This window comes from Saccopteryx leptura, chromosome 6 (genome assembly GCF_036850995.1).
Source record: "Saccopteryx leptura isolate mSacLep1 chromosome 6, mSacLep1_pri_phased_curated, whole genome shotgun sequence".
Classification (NCBI taxonomy): Eukaryota; Metazoa; Chordata; class Mammalia; order Chiroptera; family Emballonuridae; genus Saccopteryx; species Saccopteryx leptura.
Window position 1 is genome coordinate 46,471,268 of NC_089508.1, and position 15,989 is coordinate 46,487,256.

Genomic DNA, 15,989 nt, shown 5'->3' on the forward strand with positions numbered 1-15,989 from the left:
CACCTTTTTCCAACCATAATAAACTAGAGGGTCTAATCAATGACCATCATGATTGCTAGCATCATCAAAAAGAGAGAAAACCAGATGTATCATATATGTACCTATGGGGTACTAGTCTTAACAAAACAGTGACCTTCAATCAGCTCAAACCCCTATATCTTACTGCTAGATTATGAGAAATAGGGGATGCAGGGCATGTAAACAGCACCATGGGGATGCAGTCATTAAAAATTAGACTCTGCAAAACTCTACAGGGTATTAAAATATTACAAAGCAAAAAAGAGGAACCTCTAGGTTAAAAGACAACTGCCAATTACAATACATGGACTGTATGTGGAGCTCAATTTAAACTAGTGTAAAAAATATTTTTGGTGTTATTATAAACTGACATTTATAGTCTAGGCAAAAGGGACCACTGAATTACATGTTTTCCTAAAATTAATAATTATTAATTTTTTGGTATAATAGTACTGAATAGGAAAAAAATAGAACTAAATGGGTTATGTTTTGCTTATATTTTAGAAACAATACTAAACTACATGTGAAATAGTGTGATGTTTGAGATTTGCTTTAAGTATTATGGTGGAAGGGTGCTACTATAATACTTAAAGTATTATACTACTATAAACGACTTCGAGGGGAAAATAGAATTATTCTGTATGCTGTCCATTAGATTAGCAGACATTTGGGTCTGTCCAAAAATGTCCATGGAGACTTCTGGTCCACACCAACCCATCTGCCTAATCCCATTTGCCATGACCACCTGGGCTAACTAGGCAAGAAGAGGTAGTATTGGCATCCAGCCACAACACAGTAAAATTTAATAGTATCTTTTATATATCAATCCTGTAAACCAAAAATATAAGTAAATGTTATGGGCTGTTTAAACCTAGCAACATGTTTTCTTTTTTAAAGACTTTATTCAAAATTTTTTTTCAGAAAGGAGAGAGAGAGGGAATGGGGGGGGGGGGGAGAGAGAGAGAGAGAGAGAGAGAGAGAGAGAGAGAGAGAGAGAGAAGGGGGAGGAGCAGGAAGCATCAACTCCCATATGTGCCTTGACCAGGCAAGCCCAGGGTTTCAAACCAGTGACCTCAGTGTTCCAGGTTGATGCTTTATCCACTGCGCCACTACAGGTCAGACCAGCAACATTTTCTTAAACAGGGACATTTTGGACAGAACCAAATATGAAAGAACATTTGGCATGGACAAGATATGCTTTGAAATGAACTATTGTATAATATAGTAGTAATCAAAACATAATTGGACAGTTATAAACAACTGGAAGCATTAGAGTTAAAGACATTTATTTATACCATATAAATATAAATACATATATGAAATTACAGTGATAAAGTTTTGTTTTGTTTTGGTTTTGTTTCTTTAGGATGAGAGAGGCTGCTAGAAAAATAGAAGAAAGGCATTTTTCCAACCATGCAACACATGTTGAATTTCTGCCTGTTGAGTGGCGGTCAAAACTTACTCTTGATGGAGGTACATTATGTTTAAAAATTAAATGATTTAGCCACTGGCGGCAACATGATGCTCATTGGAAACAAAAGGTCTTTAATTTAGTTGTCTTGAGGTATATTCATTCTTTGTCTAGATTATTTAAGAAAATAAAATCCATTGATTTTTAAAATAGTTATATTGTGTCATTTTGGAGCACCATATAGATTTCATAGTTAGCAGTTTTCATGCATGCCTCTGTGGATTAGGGGTGGGGGTGGTTGGTATGTGGAGGGGAAAAAACTTTTGCTAAAATTTTTGACAAAAATGTAATTTGGCAATACTTCTAGAAGTTTGTAATGCCCTATCTATTATGCTATGGAGCCACCTAATTTGTCAATACCATTAAAGCACTGTTGTCGTAATCCCTCATGAGCTTATATTTTCTTCCTAATAATTTTCCTTACCTATATTTGGAAGATAAAATAATGGGTTTTTTGTTTTCTGTTGTTTTCCTACATTCCCTGGGCTGGTAATAAGAACAATCATGTTTGTTTCCTTCCTTGAAGAACTGTTAGCCAGCATAGGCATATCTTTACACAAAGTTATATCCTTTCAATATGAAAACCAGTAGAGTCTTTAGATTATTTCCCCAGTCTGGAAAACGAGAGAGTTGTACTAGATACAATAGCAGCTGCCATTTGTGGAGCCTTGACTGTGTTCATGATACTTTGCATTTCATTTTTCATAGAATATCTCATTTAATTTTCTCACAAATTATGAAATACCTACTTTATTTTCTTTATTTTACTATTGAGGAAACTAAAACTCAGTAAAAGCTGAGTTTATTAGGCATTTAATAGAATAGTCTTCCCATGGTAGATTTTCCATAGGTTAGCTGCAACTCACACAAAAGGCTGCACATGTTTGCAGTGCAGTTTATGCAACACTTTATTTTCAAAAGTAAATTATAGCAACTTTATCTTGTTTACTGCAGTGTCCATTGCGATTTGCCTTTGTGCATATTTGTAATTCGACAGCTCTTCCTCGTAGGATCTTTGGTTCACTAAAGATAAATAAATGTAAAGTATAAAAACTTGAATTTGTTGCTGGTCTTTGCCACCAGTGCTTCTACGCCTTCCACATGAGTATTGCCAGGCCCCAGGTGCACAGTCCAGAGAAGAGAAAGGAAACAGAAAAGGAGCTATAGAGTGAGGTTGTGTCTCTTGACACTTGTTCCAGGAATAGAGATGGCCTGGTTTTGCTCTGGATATCCCTGAATGTCATGCAAACACCAGTCCCTACAAAAAATGGTCAGGCTTTATTGATTTGATAATGGCTTTCATCCTTTAAAGTTTCTTCTCTTATCATGTTCTCTTTTGTCTTTTGCTGTTTTTTCTTGCTATATTTTGCAAGAGAAGGTTCATTAGATTCAAAGCTAATCTTGAATATTGAAATGTTAAAGAGCTGTTATTTCAGGGAATATAACTTTTTTACAATTTATATTTTCCCTGAAACCAGGTATCTTCTGTAAATTTTATTTGTTTGTTTTATTTGTAGACACAGTTGATTCCATTACTCCTGACAAAGTACGAGGTTTAAGGGATATGTTAAACAGCAGTGCAATGGACATAATGTATTATACTAGCCCACTTTATAGAGATGAAGTAAGTATCAGATTATCTTGCTGCTGTTGGGTATTTTTCAGAATAATAGCATGTGTCCTGAATTTTAACATTTTATGCTCCTTTTTTTTTTACAAGAAAATGAAAAATTATAGGAATTCATTAACCTATAAGTAGCCTATATTAATAGTGAATTTTATTATATTCAGACCACATATTGGGACCCTTAATAAAATAATCAATCTTGGAAGTGGACTGTTGGTTAGAAAATAGCTCTCTGAAAAATACTAGTTTTCATAATCTGATTAATTCTATCTCTAGGTTGTCGTTTCTTTAGTGGATTTGTATAGTTCTCAAACAGTAATGTGGCTTATGTATCACAAAGATAACCCCAAAGGGGATGAGGGCTGAAAGTTTCTTCAGAGGGATGAAAGAATGTCTACCAATGCATTTTGTGACTATATTGGTAAGAGAAAAAGAATTGTTTCATAGGAATAACTTTGTTAATTACTTAACATATATTAATTCGTTTAATTCCTCCTCAGAACCCTATGAAGTAGATATTAGTAGAAAGATGTAGGAAAGAGAATGGCTGAAACATATTACTGTACACACACACCCCATGTGTGTGTGCCTTACACGTAACATAAGACTTGTCTCCCAAAAGTAATAATGAAGGTTTTTTTAAATTTTAAGTTGACATTAATAGCAACAATAATAACTAGAAAAAGAAAAGTGTCAGACGCAATGCTCTGGCCATTGGCTAATGATGACTAAGAAAGTGGTCACTTTCTCTTTTGCTATTACAATCTTTAACAATAATCCTCAGAATGGAATTAAATAAAACATATTTAGTAGAAAGAAGGAAATGGAAAGGTAACAGCCAGTGTTGTAAATTAGTTTTTGATTCAGTTGAATTTCATGAAAAAGCACTGAGAACTTGTGACTGAGCTTCAGCATTCTCTAGCAATGTTTCCCGACATCTCTAATTAGGAAGGTCACCAGGGATGCTCATTAAAAATGCAGGCATAAAAGAACCCCTTGGGAGAACCTCAGAATTTAGGGTGTTAATGAATTTATGATTTGAAAATATGTGAATGTGTATAGATATTATCTATGTATTTAACAAACTATAACAATGAATCCTGAAAGGAGAGTCTTTTATCTATATATTTAAGTGTATATTGTTTGCACATGCATATATTTCCTACTTCTGTACACTGAAAGGGTCTAGAACAGGGGTCGGGAACCTATGGCTCACGAGCCAGATGTGGCTCTTTTGATGACTGCATCTGGCTCGCAGACAAATCTTTAATAAAAAAATAATAACGTTAAAAATATAAAACATTCTCATGTATTACAATCCATTCATTTCCTACCGCTCATGTTCATTGTTGCGGGTGGCTGGAGCCAATCACAGCTGTCCTCTGGGACAACATCAAATTTTTATTGGATAATGCATAACGTACACGGGTTGTTGTATGGCTCTCACGGAATTACATTTTAAAATATGTGGCGTTCGTGGCTCTCTCAGCCAAAAAGGTTCCCAACCCCTGGTCTAGAAGCAGACACCCCAATCTAATGATCCCACCTAGTTTTCAGATCTTTTCCTGTTACTCCCCACGAAGAACTAAAGTTACTTGGAAAAAATGGCTGCGACAGGATAGATTCAAGTAGAAGCTAACACAACTTGTTATGACAGAAAGTAGGAAAATACTCAAAAGAATGATGGGGAAAGTCGCAAGGTCAGAGTCAAATTAAGAAAGCAGATCCAGGCGGTGGCGCAGTGGATAAAAGTGTCGGCCTGGAACTCTGAGGTCACCAGTTTGAAACCCCAGGCTTGCCTAGTCAAGGCACGTATGGGAGTTGATGCTTCCTGCTCCTCCTCCCTTTTCTCTCTCTCTTGCTCTCTCTCCCTCTCTCTCCTCACTAAAATAAATAAAATAAATAAACAAACAGATTAGATACCTTTTGCCAAAGTACTTAAATATATATCTTATAGTGTTTATAGATTTACAGGATATGAGTTTTAAAGCTAGGCCTTCAGAAGTAAAAACTATTAACAAATGTTGCTTTTAAAGGAATTTATTTTATGTAGACATGAGCTTTTTTACACTTTTAGATTGTAAATTAGGAAAATTACAAAATTTTAAGTTATCTGATACTCTTACTAAAGCCAAAACATTATATTATAGCTCACTTTGAACAGAACATGTACTTTCATCACACTGCCTGCTCCTGAAACTATTGACTAGAATTACGTACAGCCATGTCTCAGAAGGCTTTTATATGCATTTGCCACTGAAGCAGCAGTTCTTAAAGTGTAGCTCCCAGAACTACTGAATCAAACTGTGCATGGAGCCTAGAAATCTGTATATATAACAAGCCCTCCGGGTGATTCTGATGCGCATTGAAAATTGGAGAACCATTGTTTGAAAGCATGGAATTTTTGCCTGACTGGTAGTGGCACAATGGCTAGAGTCGACCTGGGACACTGACGTCCCAGGTTCAAAAACCCAAGGTCACCAGCTTGAGTGCGGGGTCACTGGTTTGAGTGTGGGATCATAAATATGACCCCGTGGTCACTAGCTTGAGCCCAAGGTCGCTGGCTTGAGCCCAAGGTTGCTGGCTTGAGCCTGGGGTCACTGGCTTGGCTGGAGCCCCCCAGTCAAGGCACATATGAGAAGCAATCAATGAACAACTAAAGTGGCACGTCTATAAGTTGATGCTCCTCATCTTTTTCTTCCTGTCTGTCTCTGAAGAGAGGAAGGGAGAGAGGGAAGAAGGGAAAGAAGGAAGGGAGGGAGGGAAGCAGAGAGGGAAGGAGAAAAGGAAGAAGGGAGGGAGGGAGGGAAAAAAGTATGAGATTTTTTGCTTTTTCTTGGGAAAAAAATTAAAATGTCCAATTAAAGTAAAATTTTTGCATTCCTCTTTAGAGAAGGGACAGTTTATCATCTTGCCACATGCTACCAGTTCATCTTAGTCCTGTCTGTCTTCATCGGCTTAATATATTTCATCAGACATAATACATGGTTTCAGTAGCTTTAACCAAACCCTCAGTGTTGCATTGTAGTGCTCTGACATGCCAATAGTCAGAGAACACCATGCCTTCATTCATGCCACTGCTAATTGCTAAGCATGAATGCTCAAATGATTTTCAGTTTATGTCAGCAGGTAGAGAATGTTCAATAAAATCTGATGGAGTCTAGATGTTCTTGAGACAAAATAAGATTCAAAATGGAAGTGACACGTAACTAATATTTGTATGTTGGAGTAACAGCTGGCATATTAGGAAGTACTGAATGAGGCCTGACCAGGAGGTGGCACAGTGGATAGAGCATTGGGCTGGGATGTAGAGGACCCAGGTTCAAAACTCTGAGGTCGCCAGCTTGAACATGGGTTCATCCAGCTTGAGCAAAGCTCACCAGCTTGAGCCCAAGGTTGATGGCTTGAGCAAGGGGTCACTAGCTCTGCTTTAGCCCCCTGGTCAAGGCACATATGAGAAAGCAATCAGTGAGCAACTAAGGTGTCGCAACGAAGAAATTGATGCTTCTCATCTCTCTCCTTTCTGTCTGTCTGTTCGTATCTGTCCCTCTCTCTGTCTCTGACACACACACACACACACACACACACACACATGAAGTACTGAATGGGAAATTGAATATCAAGCAGGAAATTGACCATTAATTATAGTAGTCAGCAATGATGGGAGGAGGAGAGAACTTCCTTAAAAGTCAAATCAAGACCCAATATGGATTTGAGTAACAAAAGAATTTTATTTTTCTGACTTTATGGCATATTTCAATAATGTTTGTTAAAGCTAAATTTCAAAGAAAGCAGTCTTACAAAGAAAAATGACCAAGATATATCCCATGTTATTAACCTCTAAACCTTAAAAAGCCCTGTTTTCCAGGCATATAAAACTTTTTGCTCATATCTATATTACCAATCTTTGGTGATTTTGAAATATCAAGTAGGTAGACATTAGCTTTTTCTTTAGTCATACAGTGGCATTTTCTTATATCATTCTCATCTAAATGCATAGTGTAATAATATATATAATATGTTATAATAAACTCAGGGGGTTTTTCCCTAAAATTTACTATGGCCTAAAAACTACAAAGTACAAAAATTTGGAATTTCATGTAAGTTGCAGTGAAAAAGGCATTTCCAGGGGCTCTTTGAAAACCTTATTGGAATAGCCATGGAACTTTTTTTCTGAATTGATGGAACTGCTGGCTCATAGAGTTTGAGGACTATGAAAGGATCTGTGTGGGAAACCTGCCTTTATTCTTAAGTGATAAGAATTATGGTAATAGATGCCTTACTTCATTTCCTGCAAGGTTTTGAAACACCTGAGTTAATTTTAATAACCTAGGTATATTTGGCCAGTAATGATTGTTTTTCTTTTTTATAGTGTGCTTGATTTTAGAAATAAAGTTTATAGTAGTCAGTAATTACTCTAATGATAATGTTCTCTTATTTCAAACAGCTAGTTAAAGGCCTTCAGCAAGAGCTGAATCGATTATATTCCCTTTTCTGTTCTCGGAATCCAGACTTTGAAGAAAAAGGGGGTAAAGTCTCAATAGTGTCTCATTCACTGGGATGTGTGATCACTTATGACATAATGACTGGCTGGAATCCAGTTAGACTCTATGAACAGTTGCTGCAGAAGGAAGAAGAGTTGCCTGATGAACGATGGATGAGCTATGAAGAACGACATCTTCTTGATGAACTCTATATAACAAAACGACGGTAAAATACCCTGGTCTCTTAAAGAATTTAAAATGTCTTCATTGAATTACTGGACTTCTTAGGAGGAAACTTGAAGATTTTCATGATAAAGAAAAAATGTTCAGGGTACAAAGATTATTAAATAACATGCGTAATCAAGGAGAGACTCTTCATGATAATTAAATGCATTTTTGTATAGTATAAAATAAATGGTTTTATCATTTGCCTCTTTTTCCTTCTATCTATCCTTCCCCAATTATTAGGAGTGAAGTCTAAAACTTATCTAAACTGAACCACTGTAAAGAATCCTTGTTGAAAATGATTATTAGTTTGTAATCCTTGGTAGTTTTACTAATCTTAGAGATGGACCCTTATCTTTCTTACTATTCTGGAAATAATTTTGAAGCCTTTTTTTCCTGGAAAATCTAGTTTTGACAGACTTTATAACAATCTGATCACTCGTGGCTTTCCAGATACTGTCATTCAGGGTGCAGCATCCCTGCCTTTATCTGTAATTACATGCCCTTTCTTCTTTGTCCTCTTAGTGACTATCCAGTCCCTTTTAATAGAACAATGAAAAGTCACTCATTTTGTTAGTTAGCATTATATAAAAACAAACAGTTTGGTTGACTAAAATTTTTACCCGGAAGCCTTGGGTTTACCTTAATCTTATGGCTAAAATACATCAAGTTTATAGTGGCAAAATATTTGATAGCTTTGAAAGAAAATGTCATGTTGTCAAGCCTCAGATCAGCATATTAGATATAAAATCTAGTAAAAAAAATTTTTTTAACAGGCTTATAAAATGAACTACACCCCTTTTCTTTTATCTTACTTCCATGGTTCATTAAATGTAAGTAGATACAGAACATTGTAACGGGAAAAAAATTGAAAAACTGAAATGTTCACTAGCAGAGAAGGGTTAAATAAACTGGTTCATTCCTAAGATGGGCAGTTACACAGCTGTTATGAAAATTAAATATCAGGAGGCAATGAAATGAAATTATCTCTAAGAGTCATTGTTAAATACAGAAAAAAGAAAGCTATAGAACAATGTATAAGATGTGAACATTTGGTGTGATTTTTTTAAGGTATATACATGCTTTTATTTGCCTCACATTTTACTAAAGGATCCACCAAAAAATCTACTAATTGGCAGATACTTTTACTAATCATTTTATAAACTTGTATAGACTTTCTGTACTCTAGCAGGTGCATTTATTAAATATTGTCAGCAGGGATTAATTTGAGGGATTAGATAATGGGTCATCAATTTCTTTATACTCTGGTGAACTAGTGAGCATCTGATATTTATGAAATTATAAATACAATGTATACATAATCTTATACTGCTCTCTAGGCTGAGAGAAATAGAAGAGCGGCTACATGGATTGAAGGCGTCATCTATGACACAAACACCCGCCTTAAAATTTAAGGTAAGGAAAGACTGATGAGATTTTTATTATTTATCTCACTTTTTTTTTCCAAACAGCAACTGAAGCATAATATTAGGATTCAAATGTAATCTTAATTATCATTCTTTCAAAGTAATAATTATTGAACACATACTATGTGTTGGACATTGCTAGTTTCTAGATTCTGCAAAGAAAAAAATGGACAAAACAGTTCCCCAGCCCTTAGGATATTGGTGCTAATAGCAGTATACAGAAGGATATACTATATGTAGGAGATAGAGGTTGTAATTTTGGTTATAACAGATTACAAAGGAATGACATTTGTACTTTTATCAATAACTTGGAATGTTGCCAAGTGGAAGAAAGGGAAAATGTTATTCTATGTAAAAGCAAGAATATAAAGGTATGGAGAAATATGACTTTATAGAGCCTCTAAGAAACACAAAATAATCTCAAGTAGTGGGAAAAGAAAAATAGAAACAGATCTGGGAAATGTTTAGTATTTAGAATTAACAAACCTTAGTGACCAGCTATTTGTAGGCGGTAAAAAAATAAATGAAGTGTATCAGGGCTGATTCTAGGGACGGAGAGCTGGCATTTCAATCACTGAAGAGTTGGTAACCAAAGCACAGATGGGCTGCACATGGGTAGTTTGGAGCAGGGTGAGCAAGTCAGTGTGGCTAGCCCATACAGGACGCAGGGCAAGGGGACTGTGAGAGAGCAAGAAGAGCCAGAAATAAAGAGCATGTTTGATATGGGAAATGGGAAGCTTCTCAGGGTTTTCAAGCCTCAGAATGGAGCTGTCAAAAGCAAAGAATAAAAATAGCAGAGAGATGTCGACATTCACCTGACTGTTGAAAAGAACATAGCTTATAATTGAAAAATAATTTGCAGTGTTAAAATGGAATATGGTATGTTTCCTAATACTCATTTTCTGTTGAATATATGCCTATGTCTAGTGTACTATATTAATCACAGGGTCATAGCACACAGATTAAGTAATGGGATGATGCAAAATTTTTTTATAAAACAGAATAGGGGGTAACACTTTATAAAGTATGTTATTTTCTGACCACTATGCTGTACACCTGAAACTAATACAAAATAATATGGAATGTAAACTGTGATTGTAAAAATAAATAAATAAAATAAAACTTTAAGAATTTTTTTATAGACTTCAACTCCATGACTTGTAAAGGTTTTAGGGTTTTTTTTTTAACTTACACATTTAAAAACCATTAGTAAAGTTATAATATACATGTAAAAGTCGTAAGAGCATGGTCTTTGGAATCATCCCCACCTGGAATTTGAGTTCCATTTGTACCCAAATTATTATATACAATCAGTGTCAAATACATACAACTGATCTGATAGAAAAAGTAAACTCTTCTATTTTATATCCTTGGTTTTTTACTGGAGAGTTGAGTGTAATCCACTAAATATATTAGGATTTCAAATTTTAGCATCACATTACTAGAAATTATGCACTATAATTATGTATCCTAATACAAGGTCATATGTAGTCTAATAATATGGATTTTAAATTATTTAATTACTTGGAAAAAATACAGAAATCTGAAGTTTAGAAAGGAATATATGATGAATTGGCAAACTAATACTTAGGACTCTAGAGTTTTAAAAGGAACAGAAATCTTTTGGGTGCCTATAAACTGACAGATTTAATTTCAGAATACAGGTGTTAGCTCTATTACAGGTGACCACTGAACTTTAAAGGGAAAAAATGATACAAACTTTGGTCTGGAGAGTGGAAAATTGATTCTGATACTGAGGCTTTGCCACTAACTAGTTAGGTAACATTAGCCAAATCATTCAACATCTCTGAATTCGTCTGTTTTTTTCATCTCTGGACAAGAGATATCTAAATGTCTAAAAGTTATTTTTCATCTTTAAAATTCTTTGATGGGTATAAATATTACTAAAGCAGTCATTACTCTTATCTGAGAACATTCCTTTGTCTATCAGACTGCAGACCAACTATATTTCATGTTGAACAAGTTCACAAACATTTGTGACGTGCCTGACCAATGCATAAAGCATCTTTTTTTTTTGCATAAAGCATCGTTTCTTTGCATAAAGCATTTTGGCAGGATGTACATGTATATATGTGTGCACTTGTATATATCAATCAGAAAGAATTTACATAGCTTTCTCTATTATATTTTATTCTTCTCTATCTTTTATATTTTCCATATTTTATAGAAGAAATTACCATAATTTTTTTATAAATTGATGCTTCTGTCACTATGATTTCAAAAGTTTTCTCTTAGATTTTTTATTTTTCTTAACACAAATTAATTTTCTTCAGCCTTCAAACATGATGAAGTTACCCAGTCCTTTAGAAACAAACAAAAACAAAACTTTCTCAAATCTTCTTTAACTTAAAGGTACCATTTCAAAATATATAATCATTCTTTTGGTTTTTTCAATTTGCATAAAGAAAGAATCACTGGAAGCATTGTGGGGAAGGGATTAAAGATATATAAAATTGGATGCAGGACCTGACCAGGCAGTGGCGCAGCAGTTAGAGCATCAAACTGGGACACAGAGGACCCAGGTTCAAAACCCCGAGGTTGCCGGCATAAGCACAGGCTCATCTGGCTTGAGCACAGGGTTCACTTGTTTGAGTGTGGGATCATAGACATGACCCCATGGTTGCTGGTTTGAGCCCAAAGGTCACTGGCTTGAAGCCCAAGGTCACTTGCTTGAGCAAGGGGCCAGTCGCTCTCCTGGAGCCCCCAGTCAAGGCACATACGAGAAAGCAATCAATGAACAACTATTGTGCTGCAATGAAGAACTGATGCCTCTCGTCTCTCTGTCCCTGTCTCTGGCTTAAAAAAAAAAAATGGAGGCAGGGACACTTTTACAGTTAGTCCAAATGAGAGGTGATGAGGTGAATGTTAAAATCTGTTGGAATGGTGTCTTAGATGTTAGGGAGGAGAGGGAAAGATGAATTTAGGATGCCTCACTCATCAAGATATGGAACATGTGAGAGAGGTCGGGTCGGTTTAGGAGGGAAAGGTGTTACGTTCTGTATGTAATCCAGTGTTCTTGACCACCCTATTTTTCTTGAAACCCTCTCCTCCCTTGGCTTTTATGATACTATTTTCCTGGTTCTCTTTCTTCTTTTACTCTCCCTTTTTTAGTTTTATGTCCTTCACCTGCTAATCAAATGTAGACATCATAGTTCTATCCAAAGCCATTTCACTCTGTGCATTTCCTTAGCAGTCTTACCCATTCTCCTGGTTTTGCATGTCAGTTCTATAATGGTATCATGTAGACTTGGATGATGACATATCCAATTCTGTATCTCTTGTCCTAAGTTTTCAGCTGCCTATTAGATATGTTACAGATACCTCAGGCTTATGATGAACAAAAATAGAATGTACTTAAGAGTTTCCTGTTTCAGTTAATGGACTCACTCCCAGTCAGCCAGAATCAAATGTTATGAATTGCCCCTGACTCATTCCTCACCCCCGTGTCCATTCATTCATGTTGATTCTACCCTGTTCTTTCATACTTTCATTTCTGAATGGGACAGGTAGTCCTGCCTGGCTTCAGATTATCTTATGCCTAAACTCTGTCAGTGGTTTCCTACCTTGTCTCCAAGTCACCAACCTCTCAATTTTCCAGTTTATCCACAAGCAACTACCAAGTTTACTAATCTCCTAAAACATGGATCAAATCCTATTCTCTTTCACTACTTATAAAATAAATTAAATCCAACTTTCTTAGTCAAAGCTCTGTAACATTGTCTCACTTCAGGCTACATTTTCCCCACACCCAGTTTCCAACCACTTCAGAGTATTTCTGTTCTCTAAGCCAGGTTCTTTCCTCCCTGTGCCTTAGTTCATGTGGTTCTGTCACTTTGGATCATCCTTTCTTCCAACCCCAGTGTCCCAACCCCAACTGTGGAAGTTCTTTTTATCTTTTTTGGTCCACACAGATGCTTCCTCCTTTGTTAAGCCCTCAGAGTTGGCACTAATTACTCCTCTCTGTTCTCTTACGGCAGCGATTTTCAGCCGGCATGCCGCAAGAGGCTCACTGGTGTACTGCAAAAATTTTTAATAAAACATGCAATACCTGACTCTTTAGTCAGGGACACTGGCCTCTTGGCCCTCAGTTTGTCAACATAATAGCTGTTTAGTGTGAATGAATTAAAAGTATACCTTTTTTATGTCAGATCAGCAAAAATATTTTTTTGGGGTGTGCCGCAGAATTTTTGTAACTAGTTTATGTGTGCCATGAGATGAAAGGGATTTGAAAATCACTCTTATAGCATGCTTTCCCTATCTCATGCACTTATTTTATTCTGCCTCCCACACAAGGTTGTAGCTCTGAGTGCAGAAGCGCTGCCTTATTCATCATTATATCCTCCGGAGCACCTAGTATATTACTTCACACAAAATAGCATCTTTGATTAGGGTATAGAAACACAACGAAATTATCTGCCTTCTGTTCCTCCTCTTCTCATTCTTCACTTTCTATTATATTTAAAGATATATTTAAGGTTGTTTCTAGAAATAAATTGTGTAGTACAATTAATGATTGGCATGTTGTTAACAAATATTGCAGATACCATCTAGACAAAGCTTCTAGAAAGAAAAAACATGTATTCGGAGATAACTATTATTTGCATTTTACCATATGTTATATGGTGCCCAAATTCTGTTAAGAATTACTTCACCATTTCTTAAATTTTGAATGTCTTTATTATTTAGGTTGAGAATTTCTTCTGCATGGGATCCCCACTTGCAGTCTTTTTGGCATTGCGTGGCATTCGCCCTGGGAATACTGGAAGTCAAGACCATATTTTGCCCAGAGAGATTTGTAACCGGTTACTAAATATTTTTCATCCAACAGATCCAGTGGTGAGTTGCACATATAGACATTTTTCTCTCAATATTCAGTTGTTCCTAAAAGAATGTATAAGAAGTATTGCAAGGTACCTCTGAATTAATGAGAAAGAGTTCATTTATCTAATTATGTTAATATAAGTTCATATTTTTAAAACATTTGTGTTTTGGATGATATAGGACTCAGAAAATAAATACCTTAGAGATGACCTATGTTAAACTTATAAGAGTATAATGTAAAAATATTATCTTGATGATTAATACAAGGGACAGGAATCTTCTGGACTTACAAATCATACCCAGTTGTAATAACAATAACCTAGCAATCATAAATTTTGAGAATTCCACTTTCAGTATTTTTTCTCTAAAGTATATTACAGTATTGAAATGTATTTGTTAGATTCTCTTAGAAAAGAAAGTATTTCGATATTATGTATTAAACATGAAAAAGTGGAAGAGTTTGTTTTAGCCTGATAGATATTCAGTTTTGGAATTTTATATTTTATGTTTGTATTATAAATAATTTTTTTAATGTAAACACTTTAAGGATCTTGCATTCAGGTAAAACATTTCATGAATCATTTTTTTAGGTGAGAATGCTTCCTTAAATCCTTTGGTGGACAAACCTAGCTATAACTAAGTTTAAAGCAAACTATTTTAAATAGCATTCTGAAAAATAGCTTTAGATAGTTGTGTCAAGTTTTTTGTGTTTTTGTTTTGGGGTTTTTTTTGACAGAGACAGAGAGTCGAAGAGAGGGACAGAAAGGGACAGACAGACAGGAAGGGAGAGAGATGAGAAGCATCAATTCTTTGTTGCAGCTCCTTAGTTGTTCAGTGATTGCTTTCTTATGTGTGCCTTGACCCGGGGGCTACAGCAGAGTGACTGACCCCTTGCCACTCTCTATCCACTGCGCTACTACCTGGTCAGGCTGTAAAGTCTTTTTAAAAGGTCATTAGCTAGCGCCAAATAAATATAGCATTGACTAAACACCAGTATTTTAGAAATTTTTCCATATGTTAATCAAAACTGCTATATTTAAGAAATTAATTTCACTAAACTGAAATCTAATACACGATTTAAATACAGACTATACAATCTTGGCCAAGACACTTCAGAGACTATTTGTTATCCATATATGCAAATAATATATTTACCTCAGAGGGTTGTCAGGATTAAGTAATATATATGTGAAAACATCTAGCTAGATGTTCAGCACTTCATTAATAAACATTCATTTCACTCATTTTTATAACTTGAATTTGGGTTTATAGGTGAACTCTGAGCTTTCAGTGTTCTGTGCAATGTTAAACTTTGTTATAAGGAATGGTTTCAGACTCACTTTATTAATATAAATTATTTTTATTCATTTTATATATTTCTGTGATTATTTTTGGTGTGCTTTTTAAATATTTATGTCAGAACTGTGCTAGGCAGTTTTTACCAACATTATCTGTTTTTTCCCACATCCTTATGAGGTAGGAAGTGTACTCTCCTTTCCACAGCTCAGGAAACGGGGCTCTGAGACCATGTGACGCGGTGTCATACAGATAATAAGTGACAGAGGCCAGAATATGAACTGGGGGAATTCTGACACCAAATCCATTACCATTTCTGCTATATCATCTCCACTTTTCATTAGACTTATATCAGCATCTAATTTGTGTATTACTGTATTAATCTACTTGAAAATAGATTTACTAGATAAGAGCTCCTAAGATCCTAGGAACTGACCTGTTTGCTTTGTACCAGTTTACTCTTTGCTGCTTCAGCTTTGTGAGAGTTATCTAAATCTGTTACATGATGTCAGAACATGACAAACATGAATTTATTTCTCTGAAAACTTAGTTCATGGGTACTATCAGCCTAGACTAACTCTAATATTTTTCTAGTCCCA

General features: G+C 35.4%; 1 protein-coding gene across 6 annotated transcripts in view; it reads left to right on the forward strand.

Annotated features, from left to right (window-relative positions):
- Positions 1-15,989, forward strand: part of DDHD1 (DDHD domain containing 1) — a 76,570-nt gene that overhangs the window by 47,042 nt on the left and 13,539 nt on the right. For all 6 annotated transcript variants that reach the window (XM_066343857.1, XM_066343858.1, XM_066343859.1 and 3 more), the window contains 5 exons: positions 1,385-1,491; positions 3,007-3,113; positions 7,564-7,826; positions 9,166-9,241; positions 13,960-14,109. In XM_066343857.1, coding sequence (XP_066199954.1) covers positions 1,385-1,491; positions 3,007-3,113; positions 7,564-7,826; positions 9,166-9,241; positions 13,960-14,109 — 703 coding nt within the window. The remainder of the gene's footprint in view (positions 1-1,384; positions 1,492-3,006; positions 3,114-7,563; positions 7,827-9,165; positions 9,242-13,959; positions 14,110-15,989) is intronic.